At 43.4% G+C, this 23,035-nt stretch overlaps 1 protein-coding gene across 6 annotated transcripts in view; it reads right to left on the bottom strand.

The window, feature by feature from the left end:
• The window catches only part of arb2a (ARB2 cotranscriptional regulator A), a 148,859-nt gene extending 128,195 nt beyond the window's left edge, over positions 1-20,664 (bottom strand). For 2 of the 6 annotated variants that reach the window (XR_003462241.1, XM_027277462.1), the window contains exons 1-6: positions 20,289-20,397; positions 19,843-19,983; positions 18,386-18,487; positions 14,367-14,467; positions 2,820-2,885; positions 1,199-1,390 (exon numbers count right to left, since the gene is read on the bottom strand). Coding sequence is in view for 5 of the 6 variants with exons in the window: in XM_027277462.1 (XP_027133263.1) it covers positions 1,199-1,390; positions 2,820-2,885; positions 14,367-14,467; positions 18,386-18,487; positions 19,843-19,983; positions 20,289-20,307 (621 nt within the window). In the remaining variant the exon portion in view is untranslated. Of the gene's footprint in view, positions 1-1,198; positions 1,391-2,819; positions 2,886-14,366; positions 14,468-18,385; positions 18,488-19,842; positions 19,984-20,288; positions 20,401-20,525 lie in introns of those variants that run through there. The other 4 variants (XM_027277465.1, XM_027277466.1, XM_027277463.1 and 1 more) reach the window with 3 other exon arrangements.
• Between the last annotated feature and the right edge of the window lie 2,371 nt (positions 20,665-23,035).

The following is a 23,035-nucleotide window of genomic DNA, read 5'->3' as shown; positions in this document are numbered from 1 at the left end:
TTAGCACACACACACACACACATACACACACACGCAACTCAAACCTCTCCTGTTGTTGTACACAGCAGGAGAGGGCTTTACACAGCAGTGAAAGTCTTTATGGCATTCAGATGGACGAAACGAGGGGGAGAGGGGAGAGGGGAGAGCAGGATCTCCCCCTAAGTCAATTTGAACAGCAGGCCGATGAAATTACACAGGTAGTCGTGGCCAGGCTGACAAATGAACACTGAGATGGGGATGAAAATAATAAGACAGGCAGAGCCACCTTTTGCTTGCTGACACACAGACGTACACACTCGTGTGTGATCATATATAGTAGGGAAAGAAAAACTAATCTATATTTTACATTACATTATCTCTTCCTCTCTCTCCGCTCAGTCACCCACGGATACACAGGGATCATACATCACACGAATGCATAAATATTTCCTTGTGTAATGTGAATGATCATGTTGAGGTGTATGCTTCATTTCACTAACAAGACAACATAAGCCTCAATTCTGGATTGAAGACTGTACATCAACAGTATCATTCTGGAGTGTGTTTGCAGCTGTGAATGAAGGTCTGCTTGTGATTATATGATGCTGCACAGTGCAGAACTTGCTCAGCATCATATCATTTCTCATACGACAAAGTTTGCTTTCCACTCCGCACTTGTGTAAATTGTAATTGGGTCCATGCAGTACATCCTAAGCTATGAAAGCACACAGCAACAGCAAATTACCCACAATCACATTCAAACCTCCAGTCAAATACAAAAATAAATAAACACCACGACACTCTGCATCTGACTGCACCACAACGCCTCCGACAGCCCCAAATATTTGAGGCTGCCCTTTAAAACAAACAGTGTGTGTTACACTTGTCACACCAATATTCCATCAGGTTAACCACTGTGGTAGCGGTGGTACCAGCGACCACATGTTGAGCACGCTGAGACCTACAAAACTCTACATGCCAATGATGTGTCACTTTTACACTCTTTGCAAAAGAAAAATAGAGAAACTAGAGAATATGAATGTAAAGTATTGAGAACTGGCTGCACAACAAATCCTTCTTGATAATCTGTGGTGTCCTCAAAGCAGTCAGCCAACCTGTCCCTCTTAGTGAAACATTAAAAACAGGACATCTTGGATCAAAGATCAGAAAATCAACATCCGAGAGAAGAGCTTGAACTTCGTTTGTTGTGCATCCCTACCTCTATGGCTTTGGTGATGAAGGGGATCTGCGTCCCTGAGTCCAGGTCCTGGTTGATGATGAGTCTACGGGCCCACTGACCGGCCCGCACCACGCCGCTGCCCTGGATCAGCACCAGTAGCTTGGATGGGTTAGACAAGGCATCTGGGCTCAGGTAGATAAAAGTGGTGGGTTCGTCTTCTGTAGCATCCACCTAAACGTTCAGGAAAACAGGCTTAACATGTTTTAATCAAATCTGATCAAATTGTGATTTTATAATTAGAGCTTTGATGAATTTTTTCTCTAAATGGGCCGATAATGATTAGAACGAGAAATGTCTGAAATGTTCTTAATGTAACATGCGTGACTTTAAGGAAGAGCGGCCTTTTCCTCGGTGGCCTTTGTAATTAAAAAAGCTCATATGCATCGGTACACTAATCATCAATAATCATGATTAGGAAACGGCCTTTGTGTGCTTAAGACAGAGGCAGAAAGTAATACACAGACAGACAGAAGGCCAAGTGAGTTCGTGAGTGTTTGTGTGTGTGCATGCGCTCCATCCACATCCCATGCGTCGCCTTTGCATCCCTCCCGAGTATGCCTGGAAGAATCTCTAAGGAGACAAACACTGTCCATAAAAGCCATGGGTGGCAGCTGCAAGAACTTAATCCAAGCAGACAAAGAGAGCCGAGTGGGGGGAGAAAATCTTACCCTTTATTCTCTTGTGCTCCCTCATTCCCTCTCCCTATACTTGGCTGTGGTTAATCTTCTTAAAATCTGCGGTCACAAGTTCAATGCCACGCAGGTGGACAGACCCACCACTAACACACAAATGCACGCGCGCGCACACACACACACACGCCATATACACGCAGGCGGGTGGGCAGCAGAAAGCAGAACAGAGCAATTTTCCAGAGGAATAATGAGATAAATAGGCCAGGCAGATAAACCAGTAAAAGTGTATGGGGGCTAATGAAAGGCGCTGAGTCCCTGGCTAGGTGATTTATGGACACTGTTAGCGCCGGAGCTAACTCTGCTATGCTTCTAAACACCCTCGCTGCCTAACATCCATATAAACGCAGCCTGAAAAATGATCACAACTTTTATAAACAGAAAAAAAAAGAGCAGGAATGGAGGGGTAAAGGGGGCCAAAAAGAGACAAACATGCACCCGACGACAAATAAAAGGGATCAAGTGTGTGCTCTGAGCCCGGATGAGCTGGGCTAAAGAATAACTCCATGATGGCATGAGTAGAAAGTCCCCTTCAGCGCAAATGAATGCAAAACAGATTAAGCATCAGCATGCTGCGCCTCTGCGCCTTTGAAATGACACGTCACAATACAGTTAATTTGTTGAGGAGACACTTTTGCACAAAGGATGTGGGCAGAGGAGGGGGTACAAGAAAGAGAGGGAGAAACTGAGTGTGATAGAAAGAAAAAAGACAAAGACTAGTGGAGAACGAGGAGAGCTGACTCCTCACAATCCCCTTTTCTTTATTTTTTTTTTTTTAAACAGGACACTCAATATCATAATCACACTCTGAAGCCTGAGCATTTACGTCAATTTTCATATTTAATACTCCCTTTAATCTTCAAGCGCAGAAATCAAAGAAGGAAATGCCTCTTTTCACTCCGGGTACTTACTGGCAGGATTGCTTTAGTCATGTTGCACTTTTTCTCCAACAGCTCATAAACATACTGAGTGATGATCTGGAAAGAAGAAGAAGAAGAGGAAAGAAAAAAAGACACAGAACACACACACCGTCAGACATTACATTGATAATGCAGCCTAATGCAATGAATATTTATATACTGCTGTTGATACAAATCCATCCAACAAAAGCCAACTAAACTCTCTGTGTATGTGTGAACAAGTAATAGCAACCGCTGTCATGCTTGCAAACAGAATAAAAAATGCTATTCAAAAACCCTCGTTTGCCCTCTGGTGTGTGTGTATGTGTGTGTGTGTACATGAGCTACTTGAAAGGGTCTGTGTGCAGGGTGTGTGTGTGTGTGCGCGTGAGTGTGTGTGTGTGTGTGTGTGAATCACAGTGCAGTTAGAGTGTTGAGGTTGTAAGTGCCAGGAGAGGAAATCTCCTGTACAAGCGAAGGGCTGATGTAAGTTATGTTTATCCCCGCAGCCACAGCACTAAAGAACCTTGTATACCGAATCATTCCAACCCCGGGCCAAGCCTTTCATGGTTCAGTGACATTAACAACTTTCTTTCCCATTTTCCTTATTTTTTTTTCTTCCATTCTTTTCTTCTCCCCACGTCCTGCTTAGCTGAGAACAGAGAGGAGCGTTTTTGTAGAACAGATTTTCGATTTTTGATCAGTCGTGAGACAAAGACAGAGGAGCGGCGATGACAGATGACAGGCCCACATGACCGCTGGCAGCGAGCTGTGTTTGGAGCTGTTGTTGTCGCTGCGATGATGTTTCCCAAACATGTGCAAAGACAGACTCCCTTGTCCTGTACGTGTCACGACGATACAATGATGGGCGGCTGGACCGTGGGGAGAGATGAGTAACACGCTGTCCGGCTCTGCTGTGAAGTCTCACTTTGGTTCGCTTTTGAAGCATCAGCCTTACAAGATCAGGAAACCAAAGAACAGCAGACCAACCGACTGACCCCAAACACAAACAAGGATCAACCAGAGACTGTCATGTCTCAGAGCACAGAGCGGTATGAGGCTCAGATCTCATTAATGTGCGGAAAGGGGTAAAAAACAGGAAACAGTCAATGGCTGTAATTGAGCTATCCTTTCAATATAAATCAAACTGTACAAAAACATGCAGCCTTGAGAACAAAGTGTGTTTCTGGAGCCAGTAGAAAGTTGCTCTGTGTAAGCTACAGAATGTAGAACAGAGTGGTCGCACTACAGCTACATGACAATAATGCTGAATGTCAAAAAAAGCTAGACTCAACCTAATGTGACAACATTGCTCCAGGTTTCTTGGAGAAAATCTCACTGTTGAACACGACGAACACTGAAATGATTTAGTACCATAAAGTGAAAAAACTGATGAAATTCTTCTGAGCCGTGATCTGATTTTGTCATTTTTGACACACAGGAAACGCACGTTTTCTTTAGGCCACGTTCTGAAATGTCAAACCTTGGGACAATGAAATGATGCATATCCCTGAATTACATGTTCCGAACTCCAAACACTTTTTTAAATGGCATGAATTGGCATTTTCACACAGAACATTAAAAGGACAACAAAAAGGCCAAATGAAACTTCTGCTGCTTTTGAGTAAAATGTGAATTCTCATGATAATCACAATATTGCCATGCTCTTTGATGCCCCAAAGAAACTCAATGCTAACCTGATTTACTGCTTAAAGAACAACATGCAAGAATAACATTACGCCCCAGACACATATTAGCCTTATGACAGCCAATCAAAGGCCAGCAGACGGACCGAATGAGATGATCGATTCTACCATTTGACCCTGCGAAGAGGAGGGAAAAAAAAAAAAGCTAGAGGAGCTAAAACAACCCCGCCTCACCCCATCCCACGACCCAAGCTCCAACAGCTAATTCACTAAAATGTCAGCCGGTCTGATGAAGACTAAAATGATTCCGGGCCTCAGTATGCTAGTGTTTAATGACATCAATAAGCCTCACAGGAAATTTCATTTGCACTACGTTATTTGTTCAGTGCCTCAGGTGGCTCGAGAACCATCTGATATAGAGTAAAGAGTGAGACTGATGGGGAACGAGGGGAGAGAAAAAAAAAGGTGGAAAGAATGCAAGAGTTTCACTGTGTGAATGCCTTTCCACTGACAAGTGGAGACTCTAGATCGTAAATAAAAAAATCTAATGTCCAAGCTTGTATTTAGGTTGCGGTCATCTGTATGGCTTTGTGCATGCATGATGTAAAATGCTTTATTTATTTATTTATTTTTTAATTTAAATGTGAGAGATCAGAGCAGAGGCACACACCTCAGAAACTCACACACACACAGCCAGCCTCCTTCTGTGTGGGCCTCTGAGGACTATGTCTCAGCAGCTGATCAGTACAATAAGAAAAGCCTCTTTGTCACCTAATTACCAATGTGTTATTAGTGCTTTAATGAAATGCCTGCAGGAAGCAACGCTGAGTGCCTGCATTGTCTGCATTGGACGATAGGAGAAGCATGAGGAGTGGATTTGCCAAATAATATTAAGACACACAAAGACAAGGGAGAAGAGGGGGGGTAAGAGAGAGAGAGAGAGAGAGAGAGAGAGAGAGAGAGAGAGATAAAAGCAACCTAAATCGATTCAAATCAATAGGTTTCATGACCATAAACATGCTTACAATGTCCTTATCTGCAACAAATATGTAATATCATTCAGGCTGACAAGATATAACTGCAACATTATCTGAAATGTCAATGCAGGCTCAGATTTTCTCTGTCATCATAAAAAAAACAGGAGAGGGCGACTTCCAGACTGCAGAATTTCACCTGCACAGAGCAATGACCATGAATGACCACCGTAACCCACACTGACCTCGTCTCTGTGGACTAGACAGACGCCATCAGCCTTCAGTGAGGTAAAAAGAGCAAAAAAGGGACAAAAGTGAAGTTTTGACTGTCTGCTAAGAAGGCCGGATGATGATGTATCCTCGAACAACAGCGAGCTTTCTACATAGCCGTGAGAGGGATCGTGGGAGAGTCTGAGTTAGACCTTCTGCGGCTGAGGTCACCTCTGTGTCTGTGGTTTGTTTGTGCAGGGGAAGCATTGTGCAGTTGAAGCCAGAAGAGCAGGATCAGGGAGGAAGGAAGAGACTTAGAGGACGGCTCAGTGGGAGGAAAGAAGGGAGACAAGAAGGGAGAGATGGAGAAGTAATCCCCAGGAGCCAGAGGTTTGTGCCAGCTCCAACTGCAGCGAACAGCTGAGAGGAGAAAGAGCGCAGGAAGGAGGGATGGGGAGAGAAGACAGTGCAGTTCGTGGCCTTGATAAGAGGCCTTTAAGTGGGTGGCCTGTGACATCAACTCCATGCAAACCTCTGGTCATCCCCATAACAATCTCTTCATCACTCTCAATCACACACCAAGCCAAGGTCTTAATGAAGACCATTGTGGCTGCAAGTCGATATGTTTTTAAACTCACTACAGAGAGAGACCTCCCACATTATGTGTGCACATGTGTGTAAATGTGTGTGTGTGTGTATGTGTGTGTGTATGTGTTCTTGCACTGATTACAACAGTCACGCCTGGTTTGGCTGACCGCACCTAAGGCGATAAGGAGATGATCTTTCCCGGGCACGCACAAAACAAAACGTGAGGAGGAAGAGAACCAGGACAGGAGAGAGGGGAAGGAAAGACGAGGAGATGAGGAACAGGATGAAAGGGGGATCGAGAGGACGGCAAATATGAAAAGAAAAGGATAGGTCGGAGAAACTGAGGTAATTACAGGGGAGGAAGAGAAAGTAATGATCTGAAACCAGCAGTCGGAGACGATCATGAGACGTGACCTGATGTTTATCAGGGGTGCTGTAGGTTTCATCGAGATAGATGACCAATTTAATGCCAGTCGTTGTGAAATTTACAATCAAATTATGAACGGAGATAAACGTTAAATATTAAAAAGTCTCTGTATGTATCCAGGTAATATTTCATTGAAAAAGCAGCCACCTCAAAAAAACAATTTAAACAATTTGGAAGTAATCAAAAGTCACAGTTAGAGAAGTTTTTAAGGCCCTGTGAGGCTATTTAAGGCTTCAAGCTTAAATAATGTATCTTGAGTGTCAGCCATGTCCTCAAGAGAGCAACACATACTGTATACACACTTACACAAGAAACTCACGTATGGACACACACACCTCTTGTCTCTTTCGTCCAGAGCCCCCTCCAAAAGCCACTTAGCCATAGAAACCAAGAGAGCAAGAAGAGGCATCAAAGCTGTTTATATAATGAAACTGAAAGAGCTGTCCCATGCTGTATCACTGACTGCACCCAGGAAAGCATCCCCCCCTTCTCCGGAGAACAGAGAAAAAAAAAAAGAGAGAGAAGAAAATCCCCCCCCGCCCGAACAATGCAGCACAACAACAGCAGAGCATACTCAGAAAGAGAGAGCGAAAATGAGAGAGAGCATGAGGCAACAGAAAGGTTGTTTATTTCAAGTCAGCCTCGTGTACCAACAGAAAGTGGTATTAAAATAGAGCCTATTGTTGTGAATTTGTGATCTGTCAGTCCGCGTGGGAAACAAAGAAAAAGAGAGGGAGGGAGAGAGAGAGACAGAGAGAGAGAGAGAGAGAGAGTGGTATAATTCCCATGAGGTCTCCGTCATTCTTCTGTCAGAGGAGAGAGGGCTCTCCAGGGGAAGAAAAAGTTCTCAGACACCGACTGACAGACAGACTGTTTACACTCGGCGTAGATATCCCCCCTCTCGCACTTCCTCGCCGCCCTCCCTGCACTACTCATCCTAATGGCATCATAATGACCTCCTCAGGTGTTAACTGAGAAGCCGGCAGAGGTCTAATTCAAAGTAAAGTACTGTATGCCACAGTGGGTGCCGGCGGTAGCGACAGATGCCAGCGCTGTAACTACCAGCCCTCCTGCTTTTTCCTCTAACACACCCCTCCTTCAAACCCCCCGCACCACCACCCCCTGTCCAATTCCCTTCTCTTTCATCAACTGTAATCCACCTCACCCACTCCCTGCAACCATTTTTTGTCTGACTGTGTCTGCTTCCTCCTCCGTGCTCTCAGCAGAAGCTGCAGCGGCAGTGTTTAAGTGTTTTGGGAATGGAGACGTGATGGCAGTCAGTGAATCCGGGCAGACAGCTGTCATTTATAGTCCCTCTTTAGAGAGATCCCATTAGCTTCCCAACAAAATGGTTCACGACTGGTATGGGGCCTCCTGATGCTTTAAGTACAGTATGGAGGCCAGTCTCCTGGGTTCCTACTTCATAACTGCACCATGACTTTGTAACATTAATCATAAGACCTCCACAAGTTATAAATGTAATTCAAGCTCTTGTTTGTTAATGGGGTTGGTTAATAAAGGTCTAAACTTGCTGCTTGCTGTGGAAAAAACAGAAACATAACATCAAATAAAATAAATGAAAAATGAAACCACACTATCTTGGGCATAAGCTTGGTGTGGTGGTGGTGTTGGTGTGCCTGCCACTTTTCCAAAAACTTTCCAATAATGACTTCCCAGATATACTCTGAAACATGGACACGAGAGAGAGCAGGACGGACAAAGTACGTGGCTTAGATGTGTTCACACGCATGCGGTTGGCAGGCAGTGACCATGGAGCATGATTATAGCTTAATGTATAGTACCGTAAGCGAACAATATCATCAACCAGCTGGCCACTGACTCTCTGCAGGTCTCCCACAACGATCTGTATTAAATCCCACCCGTTTTACTACATACATTGTTTGTCCTGAGACTCCCATCTAAATGTATGCAGATGATATTGTAATTTATGCACATGGTGGAGGTATAACACAAGTTGCTACCATAAACTCAGTTTATGGTAGCATAATATAATATAGTACAATAAGCTTGTCATAATTTATCATTACCCCCCCCCCCAAAAAAAAAAAGATATTTTGCCGTTCTCCTCTGTGTTTTGCTCAAGGGCACTTCAGCAGGGCCCCAAACCTTGGCCAGCTGGTCACCGCTACGACAACACCCAGAATCCATAATGTGGAAACGGAGGGAGACAGGAAGGGGGGGAGAAAAAAAAAAGATAACAGAGAGACAGCAGAGAGTGTAAGAAACAGATAGAGAGAGAGAGAGAGAGAGAGAGATGAAGAGACAGAGAGAAAAGGAGAGAGAGAGAGACGGCTTTCTAATTCAGCCATCTGGCTAGCTTTACTTCATTATAATATTCTGACTGTGTGTGTGTGTGTGTGTGTGTGTGTGTGTGTGTGTGTGTGTGTGTGTGTGTGTTTACAAATTTGTGAGTGCCTTCCATTCCACAGATGCAGGCAGAGCAGAGAAGAATCCTCATTTATTAACAGCTTAATAGAGCTCCATCTGGGCCAGACCCTATGCTTGTCTCCTATCAGAGAGATTCATCACCGAATCACAGGAATTAGACTACAACTGACACCTACACAGGCTGAGGTGACCCTGCTGCACTGAGCAACACTGCACAGATAGCCCCGCACTGTATTACAGCTGTAATAAAGTCATTATGATAACAGTCAGAGCCAGGGATGGAAAATGTCACTACAGCAGTAATCTGTGCGTTTCTCTTGTCTTTCTCAGTGGGTTATGTTGAAGTTTACAGAATACAAAAGAAGAAGGGAAGAAAAAAACACAATAAAGAATACATTACACCAATACAACAATTTACAAACTGAGGTTAACGGGAATAATAGAGAATAAGATCCTCTACGACAGTGCTTAAACTCTCTATAGAGTGCATTCAGAACATAAAGGGATATTTTAGTTGCAGCCTTTTTAATTTGTCCTACTTATCCAGAGACAGACAACCATAGATGCCCTTTTTTTTTATGCTATTGCCATACCATCTGACTACACAGAGAGAGATAAAAAATGCATCAGTTACGTGGGCAGACTCGGGGTAAAAAAGGAAAAATAGCTATATCGACCAAATAAGTGAGCTTTCCCTTAAAAAGAATTTAGGTCAGATAGTTAATAATCAGGTGCTCCCTGAGGACATTCAAAGGTTCATGCCAGAGCGTTCTGAATCAGTGCGCTGTACTCTGAACGTACATTCACGCGGCTGAATTTGTGGGATTTTCAGTTTGTGTTTGTTTTTTTTGCAATCAGACACACGCTATATGAGGTTACCGTGTTTATGTATGCACGCTAGAGTCGGTTCAATTCTAAGCAGCGTTCTTTTCTGTCTCTAACGTTGCATTGGCTTGCAAAGGTTTCTGAGCTATATTTTTCCTTTAAGATGAGATGCAACAAGGTAAGAGTGACACACAAGGTATAGTGGTGTGAGAGCTGCTGCAACAGGTGCTCGTCAAGCACCCTGAAATGAATTTAAAAAAAAACTTTTGTGCACCTTTTATGTCGTACCATCTAATTTCTAATCATTTAAGTTAGTTTAATCATTCTTATTGCTTTGCTAATATGGACAGGTGGTCTAACTAAACTAAACTAAACTCTTTTTCCTCAGGTGCTGAATTGCAGCACAGGTTTCTGAGGCAATTGCCTTCCACTTTTATGTAAAGACATATATACAGACCTACAGTGTTCAAATGTAGTGGACCAGAGCAAAAATATCAAAAACAATATGCAAATCTGTACATATTCTGCCAAAAATATATGGAAATGGACATTTTTTTATAGAACAGTGTACAATTATTCACTGCTGTAACACTCAACTCAAATTTTGTCTCTCTTTCTTTTGCTTGGAGGCCATCACACCAACATCCTCGTTCTCCCTCTCCCTATCCGTCCCTCCATTCAGATGAGGCTGAAGTGCAAATTGGACATCTGGTGCTGTGATGTGTCTGACAATACAGCCGCCACCCCCAAGCCCACTCACACACATCCACAGACACACAAACGCGTGCGCGCACACACACACACACACACACACAGAGTCCTCCACACAAAATACAAGACCATGAGGATATAAAGACGGTGAAAGGAAGAAAGGAGGGAGAAAGTGATGGACAGTGGCAAGGCAACGCAAATTTATTTATATAGCACCTTTCAACAACAAGTACTTTACATAAGACGTAAATGCTTTAAGACAGGATATAGAAGACAAACTAGGTAATGTAAAAATATAGTCAGACACACATAAAAGGACTTAAAAAGATTAAAACAAAGTAAAATAGAAGATAGCAGATGAACAATAGAATAAATATGACAGTAGAGTGCAAGATGTGAATAAATAGTCCCAGATTTAACTTCATAAAAGTGCCAAACAGAAGAGTCTTAAGTGCTGATTTAGAGTAATTGTAGAAGACTTAAAGTTAACTCACAGATATGTGTTGCATTAGAACAACAAGCTGCTTCTCCGTGTTTAGTTTTGACTCTGAGGACAGTAACCTGTAAGCTGTCCAACCAAAAAGAACCAAAAAGGGTTCATCAGTACTTTAATTCTAGATCTGTTTAAGTGGAGGCCATCTGCCTTGAAAAGATGCCTACATTACCTGAACAGATTTTCCAAACTTATCACTTCTGTTTCTTGGAGATTTATTAATGCTTTAAGTTTTCTGCCAGATGTCCAGGGGTCAAAGTTGGCTCAATCCATAAATTTACAGTCTGAATTCACTGGGTTTCGTTTGAGTGACTCTTGGGAAAGTTGTTATTTAGAGATAGCTGTCCATTTAAATCCTGTCAAGTTAAGTTCTGATGAGCTAACTCATTGGCAGAAGACATTGGCAACGTATCGTTGAGTTCAGAAGACTTCTCCAGCATGAATATTCTTGTCTCAAGCGCTGTAATCTTCTATAACAATTTATGACAAGTCTGTGCACTGAGCAGAAAGGGATAGTGCAGTCCAATGCACGATTCAATCAGTCAGTGGTCCACTAAGATCCTGTTTGGATTGTGTCAACATTGCGGATTGAATAATATTATATAAAGAGTACAATAATAATAAGGGAAGAATAAAGAATAGAGTTTGAGACACGCAGGGAAAAGTAGCAGGTAAAATAGCAGCTAAGCAGAGAAAAAGTGAGAAGAGCATCTGCACTGTGGCGAGGCAGGCGGCAGACATTAGTCCTCCAGAGGTATGGAGGAAGGGAGGGCGAGAAAGGAATGCATGTGAACATTAGGGGGCAATGATGATGCGATTCTATTCATACTGCCAGGGGCAAACATATGCACCCACGTCCTTGTGCCATCTCACACAGCTCTCAGCCTGAGCTGTGGCTAGTTCTCAGACTGTCTCAGGTGGCAGGTTGTGGTAGAGGGCATTGGGGGTGTGTTGTGGAGTGGTGTTGGCACGTAATAGTCCTTGTCTACACGGAAACTTATTCTACATTTAGCCTCATGCCAACTGACAAAGTCTCTCCTTCTGCTGACACAGAGAGGAAGAGAGGAAGAGGATGAGAGAAAAGATAGACAGACAAACATTGGCATGGAGGGAGGAATTCAAGCACAAAAATAAGCATGCAGGTACGCTTGTGTGACACACACACACACACACACACACACACACAAACAAACACACACAGGCTGACTAAGCAGCATAACCCACTTTTACAACCAAAGGGATACAATTCAGTAGTTGTGTCTATTTATAATGGGGGCATATTTCTTACCAGCAAAAACAATGCATTTGTACTTGCAAAGCTGTTTGAGGTACAATATTCATTTTCTTGAATCATCTGTGGCCTAAAAACAACAGACAGATAATACTGCTTATTCAGGTAGTGCTCCTTTCTTCTAAGCCAGTTAATCTCCCGCAGCACAATTCATATCTGTTCTCATTACACAGGCTGGTATCAACACTGATTGACACACTTTCTTTTTTTCTTCCCTAAAGAAGATGCTTCTGTCAATTTTTTAATCACAGGATGAATAAAATTTGCATACATCCCGCTTGATGATTATTTGTTTCCTCCAAATGTTTGCCACCACCCCCCCTTTCGGATGCCTGAGTTCAGTTAGTTTAAATGTCTGTGTGTTCTTTCAGGGCCTCTGCTTGCATGTTACCAAATGTTTGTTTCCACAGATGTCAGTAGATAGTGCCTGAGCATGCAAAAGGAAAAAAAAAAAAAGGTCTTCACAGAAGGCTGGCTCTCAAAGGAGCTACCGTATACCTGCATTAGAAATAATAAAGACACCCAGGTAATCCCACAAACGGAGTCTATCACTTTGCTTTGAACTTCAAAGAATGCACACAATTAAAAACAACATAGCAGGGGATGCAAATAAAAAACAGATTACAAAAGAACATTTGTCTCATTATCTTAATGCATATTGCATGTGCTGGTACTGTGGGAGTGAATTAAAGGTGAACCTTGGGATGGTGTACAATATGTTTGGATGTGGACGACCAAAGAACTTCATAAGAGCATCAAGGAACTTCACAAAAATGTGTGGGCGGGATTTTAAAGCTGCTCTGAATCCTTTAAAAGAAAAGTCCAAAAGTAGCTTTCGATGTCAATGCTGTTCACGCCGTATACTGTGTACGCTGTAGCAAGGAACAATAAAGGCCATCAATTCATCTGCAGTTGTGTGCATCAGTAGCTGTTAACATCTCTAATATGTGTCGGCATCTCAATGTTGCACTGTCGCGGAAAACTGTCAAGACAGTCGTTGATGCTCTTCTGCACATGCTGTGTCAGGCCTGCGGACTGTCAGAACAATGCAGACAGGCCTCCTGCACTGAGTGCATCACAGGCAGGTTGTTTTATCCACGCCGTGCCTTTCTAATGTTGCCTCAAAAGGTTTGGTTGAGGACTTGAGGAGGTTGGGGGTCCCAGTAACAGGCACAGTTTCAGACAGATGCTCAGGTTCTGGTGCATCTGGTGCAGATTTCACAGCTGATTTAGGCTCTTGCTCAAAAACAAACAGATGAGTCCAGCTCAGATTTCAGCTTGTGTGATATATTTGACCACAAACTCAACTCATACCTCAACTAAGCTGACAAGTAAGATGATTACAGTGAAATCCATTGTGTTCATTTGACCTTTAAAACACTTGTATACCTTCCACATTCTACACTAATAGAGGCCATGCTGTGGCACTGGATTTAAACGTGTTAAAAAGTTGAAATGCAATTCATCCAGTTTATAATGGAAGAATGTGCAAGAGCCTACACAGGACATAGTAACACTTTTGTAACTCTTCCACATCTCAAGTGTGAATTAAAACAGCCACTGTAATAAATAAAAGGACGCACATACAATGCAATATCACAATATTACAATATTTTGAAATGTATAATTGTGTAAATAAATAAAAAGAAAGAATTAAATGAGTCAAACAGTAACTTTGACAACAACCACAGTGGCTTGCTTGCTGTTGGGCCGTGTAAAATAGTTGAATTAAAGAAAGACTTGACATGAAATGGATCTGTATGTAAAATCTGTTAAATGTGTGAAAGCCAAAAACCTTACACCGGTGTAATAAAGCACGTCACAGGTGGCATGTGTGATAAGGGCCAAAGTAGCATGTCTGTTGGCTCTCCAAAGACGTCTTGTAAACATCACGTTACAAAAACTGCTCACGACAGACAATCCTAATAAGGCCTCGGTAGCTGAGGCCAAAGTTATTGAACATGGCTGGCCTAAATGAAGCTTACCTCTCCAAGAGCTTCGTAGCGTTTCTGGTTCCAGCGGTGGAGGTCCTCTCTGGCATTGAACACAAAGGGCTCTCCTGTTTTTATATGTCTGAGCTGACCATCTGTGGGAGAAAGATAGAACGAAAGAAGGGAAAACACATCTGTAATGAAAATGGATATGTCTGTAGTGAGTAAAGTGGGCAGACACTTCTGACCAGACATGCAAAAGCACCTCTATCAGCCAAATTAAGCAAACTAAGCTTAACCCCTTTGTTTTTTATTGAGTATTTTAATTCATCTCTTTTCCTCTGTTGGTTCTTTTCGCTTCCTTACCCTCCATCCCTCAACCACCCCCATCTGGCAGGTACAAGGCCTGTGGATGCAGCAGCGTTCGTCCAGTCACGACTCCAATGGCCTTCTGGGTAGTCTGGCAGACCAGGGCTGGACAGCTGGTATGGCAAAAAATTCTCTTCCCCTCTCTCCCTCTATTCATCCGTCTAAAAGCCTCTCCCCTTCCTCTTTAACTGTGTCAATCTCTCTCTCCCGCTCCTTCCCCCGCTCACTCTGGCGACAAGCCACAGGTCTGTCCCTGCCCTTTCCACCTGAAATCTCCAAGAGCAAAGAGTAAAGGAGGTGTGGGAAAGGATTTCAGCGTGGTTCTGTGTGTGAGTGTCGATGAGCCGCGAGAGAGAAAACTGCTCCTTGCAGTTCCTTTGAGGATGCTGTCTGGGCATCAGCCAATCAGCCTAACCAGCACACACCAGCAAGTCCAGCCAGGAGGACCAGGTGTGGTCATGCAGTAAGTGTCACTAGGCTTAAGTATGTGCGTTTCTGTAAATGGTTGCAACACACAAGAATTGAGCTTTTTGGGAAAATGTTTATGGGATTTATTAAACTTCTGTGGAAGCAGAGGAGTTTTTAAGACATCCAGGTTTTATTTGATATAAAACAGTCATAAGACAGGAAAACGCTGTTCAGAAACGATGCTACTTTTTTCCCTTAATAAACAATTACCCTCGTGTGGCTGTGGAACCTCTACGTTTATACCTTAGCAATGAGCCCATCGATCCTGCGGTTGACACTGCAACACAATAAAACACTAAACAGTGTTAAATTTAATTTTGACCTTTATGACTGCAGAATTTGTAAGAGCTAAACCACTGAAAAGTACACATACTTAACCCAAACAGCCAGGGGGCTCTCATACTTTCTCAATTATTGCACAACGTGAGGAAACCCATCTAAGATATAAATAAATATAATATCTTTGCAAGATAAAAGAATGCATGAGCAGTTTTTTTTTTCATCTCCCCGTAAATTGCCACCACTTTCACCCCTCTATCAACGCGATAAATCTTACGCTGCTAACACACTGTGTATTACAGCACCCTCGCTTTCATGGTTAGTTGTTAGACAACATGTAATCCTGCATCTAGGTTTGTCATCATGCTGCATTAAAAAGCAGACTTGTGCCTGAGAGGTAGAGCAGGAGACGAGCGAGAAGTTAGGATAAAGCAGGGTGCACAAAAAGTACCTTGAAGAAAATCAATTATGCATTCATGGAGGGGTGAGGATCTAAACACTACTGCCTAAGAGAAGGAAGAGAGGAGCTATAATGAAATCCTACTGTAGAAAAGGGGTGTGTGTGTGTGTGTGTGTGTGTGTGTGTGTGTGTGTGCGTGCATGAGGGAAGGAGAGAAGATGTGTGTGTGTGTGTATATGTGTGTAAGTGTGAGCTAGGGGGGTGATCAGCTCCATTGCCTCCCCCAACACATCCTCTCAGAGGAATAACGTTTTCTCAACTTTTCTCCTCTTTTCTGTCATAATTAGCATTCTGTTCTCAATTTGGCCGCTTAATTAGGTGTACATAACCTTGGATTTCCAGTAATGGAAAACTGGAGGGCTAGCAAGATGAAGCCATCATCTTCAGTGATTAAGATACCTGCAAACTATTGTACACAGCCTCGTCTGTATTCACATCATTACATGGTCAAATTAACATTTTTGTTCCACCTGTCTCGGGCAAAAGGTAGCCTGGGTGTAGCTATAGAAATGCCCGCGAGCCAGAGCGACTGTGAAATGCTATCCTTCAAAAACAGACCGGAGTGGAAATTGACAAGACCTACAGATGGGTATAGGTCCACATATATATATATACATATATATGTGTGTGTGCATGTGTGTGTGCATGTGTGTGTGTGTGGGTGGGTAAAGCAGTGTTCGCTTGGGGATATCGAGCGGGGCAGGGGCAGAAATAGAGAGATACAAAGAAGAAAAAAAAAGAATTGGAGAGACAGAAGGGTGAGGGAGAATAGATGGAGAGTCTCCGAATGTGTTCCTCCCTCTATGGGAGACTGAGCTGGGACTTGAGGGTGGGGTAGGAGGCGGTGTTGGCACGGCGGCGGGTGGGGGGGGGGGGTAAGTCTCCGTGTCTCTGTTCTTAGGCACAGCGAGGTTATGCAAATGCTCCGTCAGGCGGAGGGCAAGGCTGAGTAGGTTACTGACGGGCCGTAGAGTACACAACATGTCCCCCACTCAGCCAGCCAGACAGCCAGCAGAGACACTGACAGAGAACAGAGGGGGTGAGAGAGAGAGAGGGAGAGAGGGAGGGAGAGAGGGAGAGACTGACTATAGGGGATCACTAAGACTCAAAACCACCACCACCACAACCTTTCCAACTCTTCCTTCCCTCCACCTGCTTTGATTAAAGCAAGCCAAGAGAATTCTAAAGAGACTTCGACATCATCTGGACTCGCACCATTTTGGGTCCAGCTCTGCTCCTTCCTGTCACTAGTAAGTGACAAACACATACACACCTGCACTACTCATTTACCCCCAAAGCGTCCCAGGTGACAGCAGAGACTGTTTTAGGTCATTAATTAAAAAAACAGTGAACAGAAGTGTCTCGACTTTAAAAAAGGGATTATGGTGATTTTGTTTTAATGTCAACTTCACTGCAGCTTTAATAAGAATGAACCCGACACCGTGGACCAACATGGGGGTCGAGATAAGTCCAGTGGTTGAAAGATTAATCTGACGGGTCATAAAGAACAATCCATCAAAATGATAAAAACTGAATATTTTTTTTATCTAAAATGCAGGTTTATCTCTTCAGGTCATTACTCTAAAGTTTCAAGAGAAGAGGGGAAATCACTCTTTGGTCGACATGTTCAAGCTGTGACGAGGTGTTGCGAGCAGACGCTGCTTTTATTTAAGGGGCCATGAACCGAAAAGACTGGGAACCGATGCTATCGTTACAGTGGGAACAGACCTGTTTCCTTTCCCTCCATTTCTAGACCAGGGATGGGCGTACGTGGGCATAGTCACATCGAGATCTGCACATGTGCAGCCACAGATAACATTCAGCGCTCTCAGTCACACGTCGTTCTTCTAAAGTTACAGGCAGAATGGCGACCAGACATGACAGATGTTTGCATTTCAAAGAAAAGACTAAATTAACATTAAACTTGTATATCATAAAACAACCAGCTTGATGTTTAACTATTTGCAGATGAAGCACGAGGAGAAAAACAGCAGAGATGGTTAACAGGCAACCTCTCATCACCTCATTGGTTAACAAGAGCAAGCGCCCTTGGTGATGGTACCAGTGAAGACTAGCTGACTCATGGAGTACAAGCTACCATCACAGCAAACAACAACTACAAGAGTGAAGACGCGTGAGGAAAATGGGGTGAATCTGAGAGCTGATCTGTTAGACTTTGGGCCAAGGTGGCTGCAGATGAAAAACCAGCCACAGCTTGTTTGTCGTCTGTGCAGCAAGGTAGGATCATCCTCACCCCATCTGTATTTTCACTTGGGTGTCATTTCAGACCCTAATCTTGTTATATTTGTTTATTGTGGGTGCTTAATAATGGAATCTAGACCTCATGCAGTTACGACAATACACTGCCAGCATTTAACTTTCTATTCACCTTAGCTGAAATATTACGCTTGAACTGTCAGCAGTGTTGAGTGTACGGGATTTGGTGTTTGTTTTTGTTGGTGTGCTGTATGCTTTGAAGACTAAAATATGTACTTACACTCATTGAAGGCATATTCAAACTCCTCCAGCGTTTTGGGGAATGTAAAAGGAGGTTCATCTTTCTTCATCAGTTCATCTAAGTCTATTCTTGACAGCAAATCTGAGGAGAAAGAGAACAGACACGATCAAAAGTCAGAATCAGAATCAGAAATACTTTAATAATCCCAGGGGGAAATTAAAGTGAGCAAATCAGTGGCTAAAGTAATCCCAGGGGGAAATTAAAGTGAGCAAATCAGTGGCTAAAGTCATAGTTGTTTTTTTCCTGAGGAGGTCAAAGTCAAGATTTCGTGTCATTATCACAGTCACATCATCATCGTAACCTAAGAATATCCAGCGACATCACCTGCACTATAATTTGATAATTTCTCCTCATTTTCTTAAGTCACAAAGTGACAGAAACTGTTACGCAAAAGCTAAGGGGGCGAAGCTCAGTCCATAGGGACTTGGCTTGGGAACCGGAGGGTGGCCGGCTCAAGTCCCGCATGGACCAAAAATATGAAAGGTGGACTGGTAGCTGGAGAGGTGCCAGTTCACCTCCTTGAGCAAGGCACCGATCCCCCCCAACTGCTCGCTGGGTGCTCCTCAGGGGGGCTGCCCATCACTCCACCATCTCTCTCCACATTGCATGTCTATGAGCCCTTGTACTGCATGTGTGTGTGTTCTGGGTTAAAATGCATGCAATGCGAAAAATAAAAACAGAGAATTTCCCCATCGAGGGATTAATAAAGTAAGTCTTCTTCTATTCTTAAGTGGGAAAGAGGAAATTCCCTATATATTAACATTTTTCTGTAAATTCTATCACTGAAGTGGATACTTTCATTCAAAAATATTATACAAAATGTGGGGTGAATCTCACTCAGGGTTCAATGGAACATTTCTTGCTCTGTGTCATCTACTCCAGCTAAAAAACAAATGAATGAAATACAAACTGGTAACTAAAGCTCCAGTTCACAAGACAAAAGCGTGAGAAGGAATACAATATAAGACAAATGTTTCCGTCACATTAAGTGTCACAATATTGTATGTATTGTATTTTACATTGTCATAATGCCATCTATCATTTAAACTCGCTGCTATCGTATAACCTTGCAGGAACTACACTTGTAGGAGCTTCCTTCAGGGACATGTAGGCAGGAGTGTGTCATAGGTATTAGACAGGTCAGACAGGTTAGCGTGCTTATCTTCAGGTCAAGAGAGAGCTCATGTGGGGAGTGGAGGCAGCAGGCACTTCCAGTGTTCTGCTCGAGTGGAATTAAATTCCTCTTTTTCCCGTTCGAGATGATGCAAATGACTGCTTCGAAATAATGAGACATGTTGAACTCATCAGTTGGGTATATCAGACCAAAGTCTTTTTTGGCCTCGTCTGTGGTAATTGATTTGATTTCATGTCATTTTGAAAGAGTGTAGTTCAGTTCAGTCGCTCAGTTTTTTTCCTGAATATTATTTCACGTTTACCTTTGAGTGCAGTGGTTTTCTCTCTGTCCTCCTGGCCAGCTATCTGGGCCATAGCGATCCACAATATGTACAAGGCTGGTGTGGCGGCACAAAGATGAGAGAGCATGGGTCCTCCAGTCCAGGAGATCACAGAGATGCATCCTGTCACATGTGGGAATTAAGAAACAGGTGTTATATCTCATACTCTAACATGCCAGAGGATGCATCCTTTCTTTATTTACCTGGCTGTGCACATACTATTAGAGCTTACACTCATGTGCACTGAATAAAACGCTTTACACTTTGCAATAACACAGTGCATGAGCAGCTATGCACAACTATCTGTCAGCATTACTGCTATGAAGCGTGTAGCCGTGCTCAACTTTGCACACGTGCAACAACTGCATTAATTATGCAAACACACAAAGTTCCCTCTGCTTTAAAAAAACAAAACATTCATTTTCTACCTTCACACTGCTCTGTCATTCTCTCACCGAGCACAACACAACATGTTTACTGTCTGCACACTGTGCATGCGCTCTGCAGGTTAACACTGAGTATGCTCGAGCTTTTTTTTGAGTTTTTCTTCTGCACACAAACCGAAACACAACAACAACAGCTCCGGAGAGGAGCAGCTGCTGACGGCAGACGCATGCATGCATGCTTTGTTTCTGTATGTATCTGCTGTTGTTGGACTCACGCACCATCATGTGTACATGTCTGTCTCTCTCTCTGTCTGTCTCTCTGCCTGTCTCTCTGTCTCTCTGTCTGTCCAGCTGCAGCTTCCTTGAATTTCCTAAAACAGGAAGGACTCTGCGCGTGCAGCGCGTGAAGCTTCCGGGTTACCGGGGCAACGGACTGGAAGGGATATTTAAAGGGACAGTAGCACGGCAGCTGCAGCAGCTCGCACAGATGTTCTTCCATGTTGTGAGACTTTACAGCGGGAAATATCCTGCTGCATCTTTTTAATCAAATGTGATACAAACTACCCATCACTATATAACTGTATACTGTATAATGCACCAGTATATATATATATATATAGGGAAGGGTCACATATATATATATATCATATATATGGTGTGTGTGCATGTGTGTGTGGTTGTGGGTGTGTGGGGGGGGTAAAGCAGTGTTCGCTTGGGGATATCGAGGGGGCAGGGGGCAGAATAAGAGATACAAAGAAGAAAAAAAAGAATTGGAGAGACAGAAGGGTGAGGGAGAAAGATGGAGAGTCTCGAATGTGTTCCTCCCCTATGGGAGACTGAGCTGGGACTCGAGGGTGGGGTAGGAGGCGGTTGTTGGCCGGGGCGGGTGGGGGGGGTAGTCTCCGTGTCTCTGTTCTTAGGCACAGCGAGGTTATGCAAATGCTCCGTCAGGCGGAGGGCAAGGCTGAGTAGGTTACTGACGGGCCTTAGAGTACACAACATGTCCCCCACTCAGCCAGCCGACAGCCAGCAAGACACTGAGACGAGAAACAGAGGGGGTGAGAAGAGAGAAGAGAGGGGGGAGAGGATGACTATGATCCTAAGACTCAACCCACCCACCACCCACAACCTTTCCACCTCTTCTTCCTTCCCTCCACCTGCTTTATTAACAAGCCAAAAATCTAAAGCGACTTCACATCATCTGCCTCGCACCATTTTGTGGTCAGCTCTCTCCTTCCTGTCATAGCTAAACTGACAAACACATACACACCTGCACTACTCATTTACCCCCAAGTCCCAGGTGACACAGAGACTGTTTTTTAGGTCATTATTAAAAAAACAGTGAACAGAAGTGTCTCGACTTAAAAAAGGGATATGTGTGATTTTGTTTTATGTCAACTTCACCTGCACTTTAAAAGAATGAACCCGACCGGTGACCACCTGGGGGTCGAGATAAGTCCAGTGGTTGAAAGATTAATCTGACGGGTCATAAAGAACAATCCATCAAAATGATAAAAACTGAATATTTTTTTCTAAAATGCAGGTTTATCTCTTCAGGTCATTACTCTAAAGTTTCAAGAGAAGAGGGGAAATCACTCTTTGGTGACATGTTCAGCTGTGACGAGGTGTGCGAGCAGACGTGCCTTTATTTAAGGGGCCATAAACCGAAAGATGGAACCGATGCTATCGTTACAGTGGGAACAGACTGTTTCCTTTCCCTCCATTTCTAGACCAGGGATGGGCGTAATTGGAAGTCAAATCGAACAGGCACATAAAAATGAGAGTAAAGGGTCTAACGTGGCATAGTCCACTCAGATCTCACATGTGCAGCCACATAACATTCAGCGCTCTCAGTCACACGTCGTTCTTCTAAAGTTACGGCAGAATGGCGACCAGACATGAAGATGTTTGCATTTCAAAGAAAGAACAAATTAACATTAACTGTATATCATAAAACAACCAGCTTGATGTTTAACTATTGCAGTGAAGCACGAGGAGAAAACAGCAGATGGTCAACAGGCAACCTCTCATCACCTCATTGGTAACAAGAGCAAGCGCCCTGGTGATGGTACCAGTGAAGACTAGCTGACTCAGGGAGTACAGCTACCACACAGCAAACACAACTACAAGAGTGAAGACGCGTGAGGAAAATGGGGTGAATCTGAGAGCTGATCTGTTAGACTTTGGGCCAGGTGGCTGCAGATGAAAACCAGCCACAGCTTGTTTGTCGTCTGTGCAGCAAGGTAGGATCATCCTCACCCCATCTGATTTCACTTGGGTGCATTTCAGACCCTATCTTGTTATATTTGTTTATTGTGGGGCTAATAATGGAATCTAGACCTCATGCAGTTAGACAATACACTGCCAGCATTTAACTTCTATTCACCTTAGCTGAATATTAGCTTGAACTGTCAGCAGTGTTGAGTGTACGGGATTTGGTGTGTGTTTTTGTTGGTGTGCTGTATGCTTAAACTAAAATATGTACTTACGACTCATTGAAGGCATATTCAAACTCCTCCAGCGTTTTGGGGAATGTAAAAGGAGGTTCATCTTTCTCATCAGTTCATCTAAGTTATTCTTGACAGCAAATCTGAGGAGAAAGAGAACAGACCACGATCAAAAGTCAGAATCAGAATCAGAAAACTTTAATAACCCAGGGGGAAATAAAGTGAGCAAATCAGTGGCTAAAGTCATAGTTGTTTTTTTCCTGAGGGAGTCAAAGTCAAGATTTCGTGTCATTACACAGTCACATCATCACGTAACCTAAGAATATCCAGCGACATCACACC

The sequence above is a fragment of the Larimichthys crocea genome, chromosome III, assembly GCF_000972845.2.
Source record: "Larimichthys crocea isolate SSNF chromosome III, L_crocea_2.0, whole genome shotgun sequence".
In the NCBI taxonomy this organism is placed as follows: Eukaryota; Metazoa; Chordata; class Actinopteri; family Sciaenidae; genus Larimichthys; species Larimichthys crocea.
The sequence above is the reverse complement of the archived record's forward strand: the minus strand, read 5'-3'. Positions and strand labels throughout refer to the sequence as shown.